This window comes from Microtus pennsylvanicus, chromosome 1 (assembly GCF_037038515.1).
Source record: "Microtus pennsylvanicus isolate mMicPen1 chromosome 1, mMicPen1.hap1, whole genome shotgun sequence".
Lineage (NCBI taxonomy): Eukaryota > Metazoa > Chordata > Mammalia > Rodentia > Cricetidae > Microtus > Microtus pennsylvanicus.
This window is the reverse complement of record NC_134579.1, coordinates 71,443,139-71,460,419: the sequence shown is the minus strand read 5'-3', so window position 1 is coordinate 71,460,419 and position 17,281 is coordinate 71,443,139. Positions and strand designations below refer to the sequence as shown.

At 45.0% G+C, this 17,281-nt stretch overlaps 1 protein-coding gene across 3 annotated transcripts in view; it reads left to right on the top strand.

Annotated features, from left to right (window-relative positions):
- The first annotated feature begins 2,334 nt into the window (after positions 1–2,334).
- The window catches only part of Kng1 (kininogen 1), a 28,713-nt gene continuing 13,766 nt past the window's right edge, over positions 2,335–17,281 (top strand). For 2 of the 3 annotated variants that reach the window (XM_075967835.1, XM_075967821.1), the window contains exons 1-6: positions 2,406–2,738; positions 4,699–4,809; positions 6,822–6,906; positions 10,460–10,632; positions 12,325–12,432; positions 16,370–16,454. In XM_075967835.1, the coding sequence (XP_075823950.1) occupies positions 2,544–2,738; positions 4,699–4,809; positions 6,822–6,906; positions 10,460–10,632; positions 12,325–12,432; positions 16,370–16,454 (757 nt within the window). In that variant the 5' untranslated portion in view covers positions 2,406–2,543. Of the gene's footprint in view, positions 2,739–4,698; positions 4,810–6,821; positions 6,907–10,459; positions 10,633–12,324; positions 12,433–16,369; positions 16,455–17,281 lie in introns of all 3 variants that reach the window. The other variant, XM_075967827.1, reaches the window with a different exon arrangement.

Genomic DNA, 17,281 nt, shown 5'->3' with positions numbered 1-17,281 from the left:
GCTGGACTCTTTTCTCATGCAGCTAAAGAACTGAACTTTTCCTTTTGTTATTAATATCCATGGCTTTTGCTAGCCTTGCACAACTATGATATGACACTAGGCTTATCTTTAGTTCTGTGCAGACCATCTCATTCTGACGTCCACAAAAATCACAATACATATAATTTATATGAACCTTTTAACTGTAGAAACTTTTTGCTTCCACGCTCAACTTCAGGGAAACTAAAGTCAAAGACCTGCCCTCTCTGCCTTAGTTTCTTTTCAACTCCCACCTCCTCATTTCTTTGTTTCTGTAACCTGTGGTGCTATGCTGTTTCATTTACATGAAAGATTACGTGTCTCTGCTTTTACTTTCAAAATTTGCTTAAATAAAAGAATTTCTAGGGGATAAAAACAAAAAAAACCTATTAAGATATTTGGGGGGGGGGCTGGAGAGATGGCTCAGAAGTTAAGAGCACTGGCTGCTCTTCCAGAGGTCCTGAGTTCAATTCCCCACAACCACATGGTTGCTCAAGCAATGATCTGTAATGAGATATTGAGATCTGGTGCCCTCTTCTGGCCTGCAGGCAGAACACTGTAGTAAACTAAAAATTTCTTTTTTTAAAAAAAAAAAAATTCTTAGCCAGCTCTCCAGTGCCAGAAACAGATTTAAAAGTAAAAGAGAGAGATGGCTCAGAGGTTAACAACACTGTTTGCTCTTCCAGAGGTTCTGAGTTCAATTGCTGGCAACCACATGGTGGCTCACAACCATCTATAATGAGATCTAGTGCCCTCTTCTGGGAAGCAGGCATACACACAGACAGAACAAAGCATACATAATAAATAAATAAATCTTAAAAAAAAAAAGAGAAAAGATATTATTATTTTTAGGCAGGCACTGGTGGAAGATGCCTTTAATCCCAGGAGAGGCAGGCACACTGCTGTGAGTTTGAGGCTAGCCTGGTCTACAGAGTGAGTTCCAGGACAGCCAAGGATACATAGAGAAACCATGTCAAAAACACAAAACAAATAAACAAAAAAGATACCATGAGTTCCACATTTTTCAGGTGGAGAAACTGAGATGGGAAGGTTATGAGAGTCTGACTCACAAACACACATGGGTATACATGGAAACTCACACTCATTCACACCTAGACACATACCCAGCCAAGCATGAAACACACACACACACACACACACACACACACACACAAACTGACATGCATGCACTTGCCTGTACAGACACAGTCACATAGACGTTCAGGAGAAGAGCCAGATTGACACCCATCTCGGACCTCTAACCAAGTGCCTATTCCTGCCATGCTCCTGTAAAGTCAGCATTCACCCCACATCGACGACAGCACCCTGCCTCGGGCTTCTCAGGCAGGCTCCAACACAAGCTAGAGATTCCCATGGAACACACAGAGTTCAATCTTTGGGGCTTTTATTTTTTCATCCTCTCTTCTTCCTTTCTTCCCTCCCTCTATCCTTTCTTTCATTTCTTCTTTGCTTTTATGATTGTGTGTGTTTATGAGCGAGGATGAGAAGGTGTGGGTGCGGGCACAAAGGCCACAGCCCACATGTGGAGGTCAGAGAAACATCAGGACTATGTGGCTACCACCTCGGAAAGAAGGGTCTTCCTGTTTCTCCTGCTGTCATACTCCAGGGCTCTGAGCTTCCTGGTGACTCTCACATCCCCCACCTCCTGGTTCACAGGACCCTAAAGGTGTGTCACCATCCAGAGGTTTTTTTCTGACTTCCTGGCATCAAACTCAAGTTGTCAGCATGAGGATCCTGGGGCAGGCACTTTTACCTGCTGGGCTCTTGCTAGTCACTCCCTCCCTTTTTTGCTTGAATTAATAGTTTTGAGCAGAGAGGCTGGTTTTGCAGATGTGCCAGTGTCCTGGGTGGAGCTCCCAGCACTCGGCTGATGTTCCTGGGCTTGCACTTTGCAGGATGCAGCAGTTCTGACAGAAGCCTGCCTCTGTACACACATATCCCATTTATCCCGTTAGCTGCTTCTATACGCACCAATATCCCGTTAGCCTGCTTCTGAACTCAGAAACATCCCATTGGTCTGCTTCTATACACACTGGCATTCCATAAGTAATGCTGTGTGGGAGGTTTGTACATTGTCCTCATGTTTACACATGGAGAAACCTTTGTAATTGGCCCAGTAACGTTGCAAGAGGCTAAGAGAATTGGTTGTTGCTTTTAGCTCCTCTTTTATTGGTTTCTGCTCTAATTCACTGTACACTGTTGTGCAATGTTTTGGAAATGGGCTCTGCCGTCCCACATTCTTTCCAAAGTCAAAGATGAAGGTCAACAACCCCTGTGTTGCAATGTTCCAGCCTGAAACCTGCTTGGACAGCTAACCAAGTCCTATTTGTTCTCTGGGAAGAGGGCAAATAGCTTGTGACGGCAGGAATCCAAATAGGGTCCCAGTGGTCAGGCAGGGAGAAAGGAGGACTGGACAGAACAGACAGGCTGCTAAGAGCAGCTGCTGAGTTGGCTTCCAGTTCTCGTCAAAACGACCCCTCTGACTCTAGAGGGAAACTCGAATCATGAAGCTAGTTACTATACTGTTCCTCTGCTCCAGGCTGCTCCTAAGTTTAGCACAGGAAGAAAGCACCGAGGAAATCGACTGCAATGATGAGGATGTGTTTCAGGCTGTGGACGCTGCTCTGAAGAAATACAATGCTAGGAACCAAACTGGCTACCAGTTTGTGTTGTACCGAGTGACAGAGGGCACTAAAATGGTGAGTGACTGCTTAACCCTGAGATCACTTGTAATTCATGCTCTCTGGCATGGGAGGAGAGGACAGGAGGTGGCCAGTCCTTAGGTAAGAAGAGAGGCTTCCTGGGTGGCCCTAAAAGCCTTTTCCTGGGAAGAGAGAAACAGCAGCGGGTGGAGATGTTTGAAAGGGACAAGGCACAGGGCAATCCAGCAACTTAATCAGCCTTGGGTCTGTGAACTCAATGGCCTCCCAGTCTTAAGTGAGAGTTCTGCATGGGCTGAATAAAGGGAACAGTAAGAGAGCTGTCTTATTGCCTTGGACCAAGTGAATACCACCGAGTGTGTGTAGCTGATTCTTTGAGGTTTATAACAATGTGTGCATTAGTTTTCTTCAGTTTGGGGGATGCAGGGAGGTTGAGGCAGGGTGTCAGGTAGCCTTAGACTGACCACGAGCTTGCTATGGTGCTGATGATAAACATAAACTTTTCATCTTCCCGCCTGCATCTCCCTAGTGCTTTGATTACAGGCGTGTGCCTCCATGCGAGGTTTATGTGGTGCCAGAGATTCAAACCCAGGGCATGCTAGGTAGGCAAGGGCTTCACCAGCTACCCCGCCCCCAAGTCTATTTCAGCTGGATTGACTATGCTTTCATTACTGCCTTAGTCCACTCAGGCAGGAGGCAAATGCAGGCAGGATTCATAAATCAGAGAAAAACAAAATCATTAAGAGTTTTAAAAATAGCTAGGTGAAAGCTGGGCAGTGGTGTACACATAGATAGATAGATAGATAGATAGATAGATAGATAGATAGATAGATAGATAGATAGATAGATAGACAGATAGACAGATAGACAGACAGACAGATAGCGTTCACAGACTAGAGAGGTTTGGGCACTGACGACTCTAGTAGAAGACCTGGGTTCAGCACCCATGGTCATTCAGAACCATCTATAACTCGGGATCTGGTACCTCTTTTGGCCACAATAAGTACCAGGAACAGTATATGTATGTTTATTCAGGGAAATACTCACACACATTTAAAACTTTTTAAAAATGTAGAAGTTTTTAAAAATAAATAGTATCATAAATTTCACTTTTAAAGACTCTTTGGATTGCTCAAGTTACTTCAGCAGGAGAAAAATCCAATAACTTGACATGAGACTAAAAAGAAAACCCTAATGGACATAGACTTGTTTGTTTGTTTTCTGAAGGTAAAATGAAGCCTTTGTTTTTCACTACAGCACAGCTTACATTTTCCCCCCAGACGCTCTGGGCCACTGTGCACTGCTGTCTCCATTGGATGATGGATGGGTACACGGGAGTTTGTTCTACGATGTCCCTGTAGTCGGCTTCCCCTCCCGGACACTGGGGATCCAGCCCAGGGCACATGTCACCCAAACTGGACCCTGGCCTTTGGGGTTTTTGAGGCAGGGCCTCCTTAAGTAGCTCTGCTGGCCTTGAAGCCAAGGCCCTCCTGTCTCAGTTCCCCAAGTGTGGTACCCAGATTACAGGCTTCGCACTATGCCTACCTTCAACCAGACGTTTAAAGACCCAGATATGTACACGTAAACTAGGTTTCAGAAAAAGAGGGCAGGGCTAATACTATGGGTGCTGCTTTGGAATCGTTAAGAATAGAAGTATATTATGAGCATTCTTCCAAGGAGTGTTTATGCAAATGTAAACGTTTATATTTTAAGAAACACAATGCGCCGGGCGATGGTGGTGCATGCCTTTAATCCCAGCACTCGGGAGGCAGAGGCAGGCAGATCTCTGTGAGTTCGAGACGAGCCTGGTCTATAAGAGCTAGTACCAGGACAGGCTCCAAAGCCACAGAGAAACCCTGTCTCAAAAAAAAAAAAAAAAGAAAAAAGAAACACACCGCTCCTTGAGTCTGAGAAGGACAGGTATTTGTAATGCATCAACTCCCACATATTTCTGCTGGGTCCACTGAATGACGCCATGTGTTCCCCTTGCTTTCCTCAGGTGGGTTCTGACACATTTTACTCCTTCAAGTATCAGATCAAGGAGGGCAACTGCCCTGTTCAGAGTGGCCTCAGCTGGCAGGACTGTGACTACAAGGACGCCGAGGAAGCCGTAAGTCTGCTCTTCATTCCAAAGTCCCCAGCCTGCAGCTTGGAACCCTCGGGGCTCTGTAACATTTAAATAAGAGTGTCAAACATAAAACTTGTACACATGATGGGTACATCTGAGGATTTGACCCCCATGGGCTTGTTTAAAGCCGGGGTACCTGTCTCCTCAGGCCGCCATCAGTCCTTTACGGTGACAAAATTCAAAATCCTTCCAGCTATTCTGTAAGAACAATATAAAATCCTTGTCTGTATTCGCTCAGTATTCTTGCCAGCCCTGTCCTGTCTGCAGCCTCCAGTGTTCCGCTCCTAGCTTCTGTGACATCACCTTTGATGGCCTTGCTGGCCTGTGCCTGATGCTGCTTCCAGTCCCTTCCGTGCTGCAAGGGACGAGATTTAATTCTTTAGAATTCTTCCATTATGTATACACACCAACTTCCTTCCCCACTCAACAGCGACAGACATTCTTAATTACAAGGGCATGCTTTCTATTATTGACTTTGTTTATGAAGGATGCACATAAACTTCTACTATATAGAAAATTTAGCCTCATTCTGTCTGAATTCTTGAGATGATAGAAAAACCAGGGATATGTCAATCAAAAACAGTCTTGTTGTCCTCCCATGAGAAGATGGTCCTAATAACCAACCAAAGCTTGTGTGTCAGATGCCACAGAGACAACAGATAGGCATTTGGGCTGAATCCAAGGTCTAGTGAAGAAAAATATGGGAACTTCAACTATACTGGGCCTAAGTACAAATCTTGACTTTGCCTCCTAGTGGTAGGAAGCCACTTGGCCTTCCTCAGTAGGTGCTGTAACCTATTAAAATGAGACAACCTTGGTCTCCCTGGCTGGAGGAGGCTGAAACGAGATCAATTAAACAAAGCATCTTGTTGACAATCGGCATCTTAAAGAAACTCCAGATCTAACAGTGGATGGATGCCTTGTACGGGTGAGAGGGGACGGCTGGCAGTCATCTGCCTGAGAAGCAGATAATTCTCATAAGCTTACACTCCCCTCCTAGATGGGATATCAGCATCCTCCCGAGTGTGCTCACACTGTGGTCCTCCATGGATGTAAAAGAGCACACTGCACTTCAGATTAGGAGACCAGGATTGCCGCACTGGCTCTGCCCCTCACTGAGCCTGTCTGGCAGCTATGCCCTGCAGAATCTCTCAGAGCTGCAGGGAGGCATCGGGGTGAGTTCTAGCCTCACATGATAGCTCCTGACACCCAGTACAGTGGATAAGGCTGAGGAAGAAGACAAAAAGCACAGTTCAGCACCATGAGTAGACAGCCACCATGAAGACCGACTGTGTGCTGCTTCACTGGGCTCTTTCTGAGTGTTAGCACGTTTACTCCTCGCAATGACCTGTTACATGCATGTGGTGTATCTCTACAAGATGGGAAAACACAGGCATTGAGAGGCACCAGGGCAGAGGGAGCTGGCACGCAGCAGAACGGAAGTGGGATATTCTAAGAGGTTTAAGTAAAAATTATGCAGAGAACATGAACCCACTGACAGTAAAAGGGACATCAAGGAGGATGCTTAGCCTGTTTTCCGGAGGCACAGTGTCCGTCCTGGCGACAGAGAAGCCTCCCTAGGACTCCACATTGAGGCTCAAGTTCAGAAGCCTTACTCTGCCTCTCCCTGACCCTTGAAGATCAGTGGCCTGTGTAGCAGTCCCTGAATATTCATTCTCATGTCTCTAAACTTTGTTAGAGGACTGGACAGATGGCTCAGGGGTTAAGAGCTCTTCCAGAGGACCTGGGTTGGGATCCTAGCGCCCAGATGGATTCCATAAACATCTGTAACTCTAGTTCCATGGGATCTGAGCTGTCTTTTGGCCTCTACAGGCACCAGGATACATAAAGGCAAAACATATACATAAAATCAAAAAAATCTTTAAGAAAAAACTATTGGAAAATAAACGTTAAATCACAATTAGCAACAGTACTAGCTAGATGCATATGTGAGAAAGAAAGATTTGACCAAATGGCCTCTTTCTTTTTTTTAGGCCACTGGAGAATGTACAGCGACAGTGGGGAAGAGGGGAGCTAAGAAATTCTCTGTAGCTACCCAGACTTGCAATATTACTCCAGGTGGGTGATACATCAGGGGGCCTTCCCTAGTGGTGGCAGCGGGTAGGGGCCTGCAGTTCGCATTAATTATTTGTATATACCAGTAACACATCCCAGACCAGACTACTTTACCTTTGCAGATGGTGACAATGGCAATGCCAGCTGCAGTGTTAGCACTGTGGCAGATGTGTGGGCAGAGTAGCCCTACTCAGGGTTTTGGATTGGGTCAGGCTGTGTCAATCATCCCCTATCCTATCCTAAGTCCTCCTGTGTTGTATCAGCAGGGACAGGTGTGGGTGGAGGCTGACAGAGGATGAGACTTGGACTTGTCTCCAGTCCCACAGCGCCCCCTACAGGGAGGAGGCTTGGACTTGTCTCCAGTCCCACAGCGCCCCCTACAGGGAGGAGGCTTGGACTCACCTCCAGTCCCACAGCGCCCCCTACAGGGAGGAGGCTTGGACTCACCTCCAGTCCCACAGCGCCCCCTACAGGGAGGAGGCTTGGACTCACCTCCAGTCCCACAGCGCCCCCTACAGGGAGGAGGCTTGGACTCACCTCCAGTCCCACAGCGCCCCCTACAGGGAGGAAGCTTGGACTCACCTCCAGTCCCACAGTGCCCCCTACAGGGAGGAGGCTTGGACTCACCTCCAGTCCCACAGCGCCCCCTACAGGGAGGAGGCTTGTAGTCCCACAGGGCCTCCTACAGGGAGGAGGCTTTGGGATTGGCTGGGACCTGAAATCAGTCCAGGTTTTTATCATCTTCACTTCTCCTTTTCCTTGTCCCGGAAGGGAGAGAGCAGGACTGCACACTTCACAGGACTGGTGTGCTAGAAGTTGAGATGATGAAGGATGCAGTGTCTGGGCATCATCAGACATAAACACCAGATGCCAGCCAGAGCTCACGCTCACCAAGCACTTAGGTGCTGCCGTGGGTCTAGGGACTTTACATGTATTAATTACCTCACATGGATCATGTGTCACCATTCGACCATTACAGCTCCCCCACCCCCACACAGCATGCCGACACCTCTTGCCAGCTTCTTCCTTCCAGCTCAGGCATCTTCAACATTTTCATAGATGTCCTTTCTGACCTCATTTTAGCCTCCTGGTTTTCCTAGCTCCTGCCAACCTCCATGAAATGCTGTCTACACTCTTTCTGTTCTACCTGGTTGTCATTTCTTCATGGAAGTGACACTTAATGTGTCCCTACACCCTAGTTCAGCTCCTGGTGTGTGATAGCAGGGGCAGATGGACTTCAAGGAAAGGCTCTTCTTGGGATGACTAACAAGAAAACCTCTTGCCTTTTATGTTGATTGTCTTAGTTAGAGTTTCTGTTGCTGTGATGAGACACCATGACCATGACAGTTCTTATAAAAGAAACTGTCGAAGCCCGTGTGGGTCCAACACAGATTCCCTAACTGGACTGGAACAGAGTCGCGAGGAATAATCAGATGCAGATTACACGGTCATCCTTCAAGGGCAAGATCTTTCTCCAAAGATCTCTCATTTTTTCTCCAAACACCTTATATATCATCACATAAAATGAGCGGGAAAGCACATTAGGCTGTATCCTAGGTAACCAGGTGAATGGGCTTTTAGTCACGTCCACATCTACCTGTATGCTAGCAGTCATGTAGGCCATGAATTAGCATCTCTACAAGACATCCTCCAAATTACAAAGAAAGGAAGCACCAAACCTCCTAACTCTTAAGTCATCAGCTTCAGCCAACATCTCTTCTCAGGTGATCTACATTTATAACAAAAGAAATTAGGAACAGCACATCCTGGCTATTGTTAAACAGAGACAGTTTGTCTGCAGAGTTCGTGACCACCTCAGACCGGGCTTATGGCTCTTGTGCCATACAGACATAAACATATGGGCCTACAGAAACCATTTAGTTTGTGCAGGCTCACTTACAGTTCAGAGGTTCAGTCCATTATCATTATGGCCGGGAGCATGGCAGTGTGCAGACAGACACGGTGCTGGCTACATCTTGAGCAGCAGGAAATGGACTGTGAAACTGGAGGGCATCATGAGCTTAGAAACCTCAAAGCCTGTCCCCACAGTGACACACCTACTCCAACAAGGCCACACCTACTCCAACAGAGCCAAAACTCCTTAGAGTGTCACTCTCTGAGATTGTGGGGACCATTTACATCCAAACTACCACACTAATCATAGGAACACAGGGAAGAGTGCCGTCCTGTCAGCTCACAGCCTTTCATTTTCTACCTGCCAATGATTTGTTTTAGATGATGTATAACATAAAAAAATGGAAAGAAAAATCTGTTTGGGAGGGTTTTTCTCCAAGAGTTAAAGATCAGGTCGACTTTGTCGGGATTAATGACAGGAAATAAACAGAGGTAGGCAAAAAGGAGCTTAATTAACACACAAATTATGATATATCTGTAATGCTTCCCTTTCATAAAGTGGTGAGTTGATATATCACTGTGATCATTAAAATAAAGGCCTAATGATGTAGCTCAGCTAGTGTCACCGCCCTGGAGGCGGTGGGACCTGTGAGCATGGAGTTGTTAAGTGAGGCAGTCTAAAGTCTTCTCCAATAACCAACTTCATTCAGAGCCTCAGACGACTTATACTCTGAGGGTTAAGAAAGGTCACATGAGGGCCTTGAGACATGGCTCAGATGTTCAGAGCCCTGGCTGCTCTTCCAGATTCCTATGTTCAACCCTCAGCTCACAGTCATCTGCAATGAGATCTCATGTCCTCTTCTGGGCATACATACAGCCAGAACATGGTATGCATAATAAATAAGTAAATCTTTTTTGAAAAAAATTCATGGAAAAGCAAAAGGCCGCATCAGTAAAGTTCCCCTGATAACTGACTTTCCAATAACTCATATGAGTTAGACATGATGAGAGTCTAGGTCTCCTGTGTAGTCACAGGGAAAGTGGAGAGTACTAAGAATAGTTTTTTTATGCTATATTTATTTCATTTTTTAGACATGGGTCTCATATACCCCAGTCTTGGTCTGGAACTATCTGTATAGCTTAGGATTGCCTGGGAAGTCTGATCCTCCTTCCTCTACTTTTCTCTGCAGGCCTCTGTGTCTGACTAATGAGGTGATGGGGATCGAACCCAGGCATTCAGGCATACATACTGGCTTGTGAGAAAAAGGTCCAGGAACAGAGTTATGCGAGGAGAATTCTGAGTGTCAATGAGAACACTCCAAGAAACAAGACAAGGGTCTTGTGACCTCAGTTGCTTCAAAACACAGAATTGTTCTTGCAAAGTGTTTTGGTCCCCTCGCAGGGGTAGCAAATACCAGCGAATTTACTGCTTGTTCTTGTTAGCCAATTAAATATTGAAACTCTCCTTGGTATGCCTCTGTGGAGAAACACATGTGTGCCACAGTGCTTGTCCTTGTGACTGTATACCGCATGTGCTACACAGGAGACCTAGACTCTCATCATGTCTAACTCATATGAGTTATTGGAAAGTCAGTTATCAGGGGAACTTTACTGATGCTTCTAAATGGTTTGGGTTGGGGACAGAGTATATGAGAGATGTTTTCAGTTGTTAACGCTGTCTCTTTGTCTGCTCTTTGTCAAGGGAATGGACCCGTATTGACAGCCCAGTACACCTGTTTGGGCTGTGTACACCCCATACCGCCTGATAGCCCTGAACTGGAGCCTGTCCTGAAACACGCAGTCGAGCATTTCAACAACAACTCCAAGCACACACACCTCTTTGCTCTTGAAGAAGTAAAAGCAGCCCAGAGACAGGTTTGTTTTTTCAGTGTTTCATGACATGATATGGTTAAAAATGTGTTAGATTAGCATCTTGTCACATAAAATAAACCTGTGTGGTTCCTGCTCTTTTCCCTGCCAGGAGGAACCTGTTTGGTCTCATGCTTAATATACTGGAGTGTCCCTCTGCATTTTCACGAGAATAGCTCTTAAAGCAAGGGGCTTTCTCTAGGGCCCAAGTGAGCAGAGTGACCCATACAAAGGGATGGGTGACTCACATCTTCTTCTCTTGGGTTTGTATGTAACAAATAGTTCAGCATTTCATGAAATTGTCATTCTGGTTTTAGGATTTTAAAAATCTGTATTACTATCTTGTTGTTATTAATTAAATACTGCCTCAAAGTATCAAATTGGTCCTAAAAAGATGGACATGACTTCCTGGGTACACCCTAAATTATACTTGACACTTGCTCATGGTGGTGAAGTGGAAAAGTTGTCTATTCCACAGTCCTCTGATTATCTAGCTATCTATGTATTTGAATTTTTGTTTGTTTGTTGGTTTGTTTGAGGCAGGGTGTCTCTACAAAGCCCTGATTGTCATGGAGTTCACTATGTAAACAGGGCTGGCCTCAAAATCACAGAGATATGCCTACTTCTGCCTATGTATCATTCTCTACCTTCAGTTTAACTTGCCACTGCGGGACATTTGTATTTTACATCTGTGTTCATGTTCAGAGGTCAACATGAGGGCAGTAGGTGGTCAGTATTGAGAAGGTGGTCAGAATGGAGTTTGTGGTCAGCATAGGGAGGGTGGGTGGTCAGCATGGAGTTTGTGGTCAGCATAGGGAGGGTGGGTGGTCAGCATGGAGTTTGTGGTCAGCATAGGGAGGGTAGGTGGTCAGCATGGAGAAATGGGGTGGTCATCATGGGGAAGGGAGGTGGTCATCATGGGGAAGGGAGGTGGTCAGCATGGGGAAGGGAGGTGGTCAGCATGGAGTTTGTGGTCAGCATAGGGAAGGTGGTTGTTCAGCATGGAGAAAGGGGGTGGTCATCATGGGGAAGGGAGGTGGTCATCATGGGGAAGGGAGGTGGTCAGCATGGGGAAGGGAGGTGGTCAGCATGGAGTTTGTGGTCAGCATAGGGAAGGTGGTTGTTCAGCATGGAGAAAGGGGGTGGTCATCATGGGGAAGGGAGGTGGTCAGCATGGGGATGATGTGTACTCAACATGGAGTTGGCGGTCAGTGTGGGGCCTGTCAAGAACAAAGCAGGAGAATTTCACTAACTGGTGACCTGAGACCCATCAACTCATCAGGAAAGGTCATTCCCATTTCTCACTCCTCCTGCATAGACAATCATATTGTTTCACAAAGCTGGGGGAAATATGCCCTCTTGAGAACCTGGAAAAGGAAAAATTGTGGGGCTTTTATTTCAAAAAATATAATGTATTTATGTATATATACACAATTTACAATTACATTAAAGTGTTTGTGTGTAATTTGCAGTTACATGGGAGTGTGTGTGTGTGTGTGTGTGTTGTTTGTGCGCACACATGTGAGAAGATACTCAATTTTTACTCAGTGATCCCTTTGCCTGGTAGCAATGATGCTGTTTTTTCCCTGAGTTCTTACTCAATCCAATTCAAACTTTAAAGATGTTTATAACTTTTGCTCATTGTGATTAATGTTCATGCTGAACTTAAAGTACTCACTCAATCTAAAATAATTTCAGGTGGTGGCTGGAATGAATTTTGAAATCACCTACTCAATTGTGCAAACGAATTGTTCAAAGGAGCAGTTTCAGTTCTTATCGCCAGAGTGCAAATCCCTTGCGGATGGAGTAAGTAGGCAAAAGTTGAATGATCGTCTCTAACATTTTGTTAACAGCATGACGAGACTGTCAACCCTGCGGGAAGACTGTCCCTAAAATTGAGATATGGTTTTGTAGTTCGCATTCATGGTCACGAAGGATCTCTGGGCCCCACACTGCTGGGCAGAGATACTCCACACGTCACCCTGAGTATTTACCTTCACCAGAAATGAGGCCCAAGGCTTGGGCTGCCATCCTCTCCTTGTCTCCTCTGACGTCATGTGTGCTCAGTGTTCCACAGGTTCCTCTAGACCCCGGCTCCTTACTTCAGCTCTTCCCTTCCTGGTTCTTCATCTTCTCAATTCTACTTTCATGTTAGTTAACACATTCTGGGATTCTAGCCCTCTGTGGATGACATCTTGGCACTCACTGGTCCTAGCTGAATAGGAGAGCTCCAGGGTCAGTGAGAGACTCCATCTCAACCAATAAGGTAGAGAGAAACTAAGAAAGGCCTCTGACATCAACCTTTGGATTCTGAATTTGTGTGCAAACACGTGTACGTGCATGCACACAGATGGAGGTATGAACACCTAATATACAAACAAATAAATCAAGCTACACTAAGCAGAAAATTAGTAGATGTCCTTGCAACTACACTTCTAGATGTCTCCCCAAAGGAACTCAAAAGGAAGCTCAAACAGAGAAAGTCGTGTTCCCAGCAGCACTACTCAGACAACCCAAAAGTATAAATGACCCACATGCCCATCAACAGGGGTCTTTCTCAGTTCTGTTGCTGTGATAAAATACTGACCAAAAACAACTTGGGAAGGGAAGGCTTTATTTTATCACAAGTCACAGTCTCTCGCTGAAGGAAGCCAAGGCAAGAACTCAAACAGCAGCCCTGAGGAATGAACTGAAGCAAAAGCACAGAGCTGCTCACTGGTTTGCTGACCAGGCTGATTCTTATTCCTCTGAGGAGCGTCTTCCCAGGGGGTAGGACCATCCACAGTGGGCTGGGACCAGTTATGTCAATCATTAATCAAGAAAATGCTGGGACTGGAAAAATGGCTCAGCACTTTAGAGCGTTTATTGTTTTCCTGAGAACACAGTTTGCATTCTCGGCTGAGCCAAAACCTTCTGGGACTTCAGTTCCAGGGTTTCTGATTCCCTCTCAAGGCCTTAGCGGGCACCAGGCACATGGTGGACATGCACATGTAGGCAAAACACTTGCACATATAAAATAAAATTTAAAAAAGAAAGAAAAAGATGTTCCACCGACTTGACAACAAGCCAATCTGATGGAGGCATTTCCCAGTTGAGGCTCCCTCTTCCCACGTGATTCTCGTTTGCGTCTAGCTAATAAAAAACTAACCAGGACAGCAGGTGAATGGATGAATAACACACTCTATACATACACCAAAGGATGATGCACCTACAACATGTGTGAACTCTGAAGCGTGGGATAAATGAAGTGAGTCAGACACGGAAGTATAAATATTCTATGAAGCCATTTATATGTAATATATAAGGTAAGCAAATTCATAAAGACAGGAAGTAGATGAACATTCAGAGGGGCCAAAAAAGGGTAGGACTCTTGTCTATTGCTTACTGGACTTAGAATTTCTGTTGGGGTAAAATTATTTTTTAATGCAGCAGTGAAGATTGTATAGCATGGTGAATTTTAATCAATGACAGCTAATTCTACAACTTTCAATGTTTTATTTTTTTGTACTTTATTACTTAAAAAATACCAATAAATTCCCACTCCCTCCCCTCCTACCATTCCCCTCCCACTCCCTCCACACACCCTCTCTTCCCACCCCCCTCCAATCCTAAGAGAGGGCAATGCACCCTGCCATGTGGAAAGTCCAAGGCCCTCCCTACTACATCTAGGTTGAGTAAGGTATACATTCAAAGAGAATAAGATCCCAAGAAGCCAGTGCATGCAGTAGAGACACATCCCAGTGTCACTGTCAGTGCCCCCTCATCTGCCCCAACTGTCAACCACATTCAGAAGGACTAGTTTGATCCCATGCTGGTTCACTCCCAGTCCAGTTGGAGTTGGTGAGCTACCATTAGCTCAGGCAAACTGTCTTAGTGGATGAACCCCTCATGGTCTTGACTTCCTCGCTCATATTCTCACTCCTTCCACTCTTCCACTGGATCTGAGGAGCTCAGTCCAGTGCTCCAATGTGGGCCATTGCCTCTGTTCCCATTGTTGTTGGACAAAAGTTCTATGATGATATTTAAGATAAACATCAGTCTGACTACAGGGTAAGGTCAGTTCAGACACCCTCTCCTCTATGGCTTAGGGTCTTAGCTGGGGTCATCCCTGTGGATTCCTGGGCCATTTTCTAGAGCCAGGTTTCTTGATAACCACATAATGGCTTTCTCAATCAAGATATCTCTTTCCTTGCTCTCGTATCTGTCCTTCCTCCATCTGGACTATCCCAATGCCTCAATTTCTCCTCAACCACCCCTTCTCCTCTTCCTTCTACCCCCTGCCCCCATGCTCCCAAATTTTTGTCTGTTTCCTGTTTCCAGGTGGGTCTATATATGTTTTTCTTTGAATTCACCTTCTTACTTAGTTCCTCTGGGATCATGAACTATAGGCTTGATGTTTTTTGTTTATGACTAGTATCTGCTTATGGGTGACTACATACCATATTCATTTGGGGGGGTCTGGATTACCTCACTCAGGATAGTGTTTTCTAATTCCATCCATTTGATTGCAAAATTCAAAATGTCATTGCTTGCTTTTTTTCCCGCTGAGTAGTACTCTAATGTGTAGATGTGCCACACTTTCTTTATCCATTCTTCAGTCGAGGGGCATCTAGGTTGTTTCCAGGTTCTGGCTATTACAAATAAATGGGACATGCTGAAACTGAGAAGATTCTGTAAAGCAAAGGACACAGTCAATAAAACAAAAAGGCAGCTTACTGAATGGGAAAAAAATGTTCAACAATCCCACTTTGGACAAAGGACTGATCTCCAAAATATATAAAGAACTCAAGAAATTAGATATTAAAATTCTAAATAACCCAATTAAAGAGTGGTACACTGAACTAAACAGAGAATTCTCAAAAGAAGAATTTCAAATGGCCAAAAGATACTTAAGGACGTGTTCAATTTCTTTAGCTATCAGGAAAATGCATATCAAAACAACTCTGAGATACCATCTTACACCTGTCAGAATGGCTAAAATCAAAAACACCAATGATAGCTTATGCTGGAGAGGATGTTCATTGCTGATGGGAATGCAAATTTGTGCAACCACTTTGGAAATCAGTGTGGTGGTTTCTCAGAAAACTGGGAATCAACATACCTCAGGATCCAGCAATACCACTCTTAGGAATATACCCAGAAGATGCTCAATCATACTAACAAGGGTATTTGTTCAACTATGTTCATGGCAGCATTACTTTCAATGTTTTAAATGGAAAATTTTACATTTTATATTTACACATCCTATCTATCTTTATATCTGATTTCATATGCACATAATATTTTTACCCCAGGCTCAGCGAGAGACCCTTATCATAAGCTAAGGTGCAGAGTCTGGAGAGGTGGCTCAATGATTAAAAGGAAGCCCTATCTTATAGAGGACCTGAGTTTGATATCTAGCACCCCCATCTCACATCAGGAAGTTTACAAACTTCTTTAACTCCAGTGTCAAGAGATTCATCATCCCGCACTTATGAACACACACATATACATGAAGACAGAGAGAGAGAAACCCACTCACTTCTATGTTCACCATGTAGTGAACATTCTTATTTCATGCCCCTCTGTTTATTTGTAGACATAGATACTCTCACGTGCTTCTGGTTTTCTTTTACTTTCAGCTTCTATTCCTTTTTCTCCCCTTTTCCCTATGCAAGAATTTGTTAAGCAAGCATACTGTCTTTGATTTTTATTAGTTGTTTGTTTTCAAAATTGATTTTAACTTCTGACTTTGAACCACCAGGATTTTGGGGAGTGTAGAGATAACGCCTATGTGGATATCAAACAAAACGTTGCTGACTTCTCCCAGGACTGCAACATCTATCCAGGTGAGAAAGCACATAGGGGGCCATGGGGAAGCAATGGGGCCTGCCTTCTGACCCAGCTGCAGCGTGTCTGTAAAGCGCCAAGGCAACCCAGGACAGAAGGAACAGTGTGTGCTCTCTGGACCAAGGCCATCTTCAGGGGCAATGCCAGCTGGCTTTCTTTTCCTTTTCTACAAATTGTCCTTAACTGTGCTGTTTTGAGTTGGAGAGGACTCATTTTAAGCCATACACAGTGGAATCCCTCCAGATAAAGATGGATTTCCCAGCATGTTAGGATGGGAGGTTGTCTGTGAAAAGCTTATGGCTGAATTGGCAGTTCTCAAAAGAGAGCTGATTTCTCTCACAGTCATAAACAGTTCTGCACATGTCAGAGCCGGAGGCAGCGCTGTGCACAGGTCACGATGAGAAGCACCAGGACATCGCTGTCCACTGCAGCCGCGCTGGAGGCTCATTCATTCATTCCTTTACGGTCACCTCTGCCTTCCTCTAAGTTACACATTTCTCCCAAGTTTGCACTGAAGATGCAAAATTTTAAGCTGGATGCGGTGGCACACCCCTGTAATCACATCACTCGGGAAACTGAAGCAGGGGAGCAGAAGTTCTAGGCCATATAGACTTCAAGGCTGGTTTGGGATGACGAATTTTCTTTCACTCTAACCTCACGTTGGGCACCAAAGGTAGTTGGTTGTTTCTTACTCTTTGATTCTTTTGGCTCTTTGCGGTGCCTGCCACCTAGCCCCAAATAAATCACACGCAGAGCCTTATTCTTCCTTATAAATGCCTGGCCTTAGCTTGGCTTGCTTCTAGCCAGCTTTCCTTAACTTAAATTA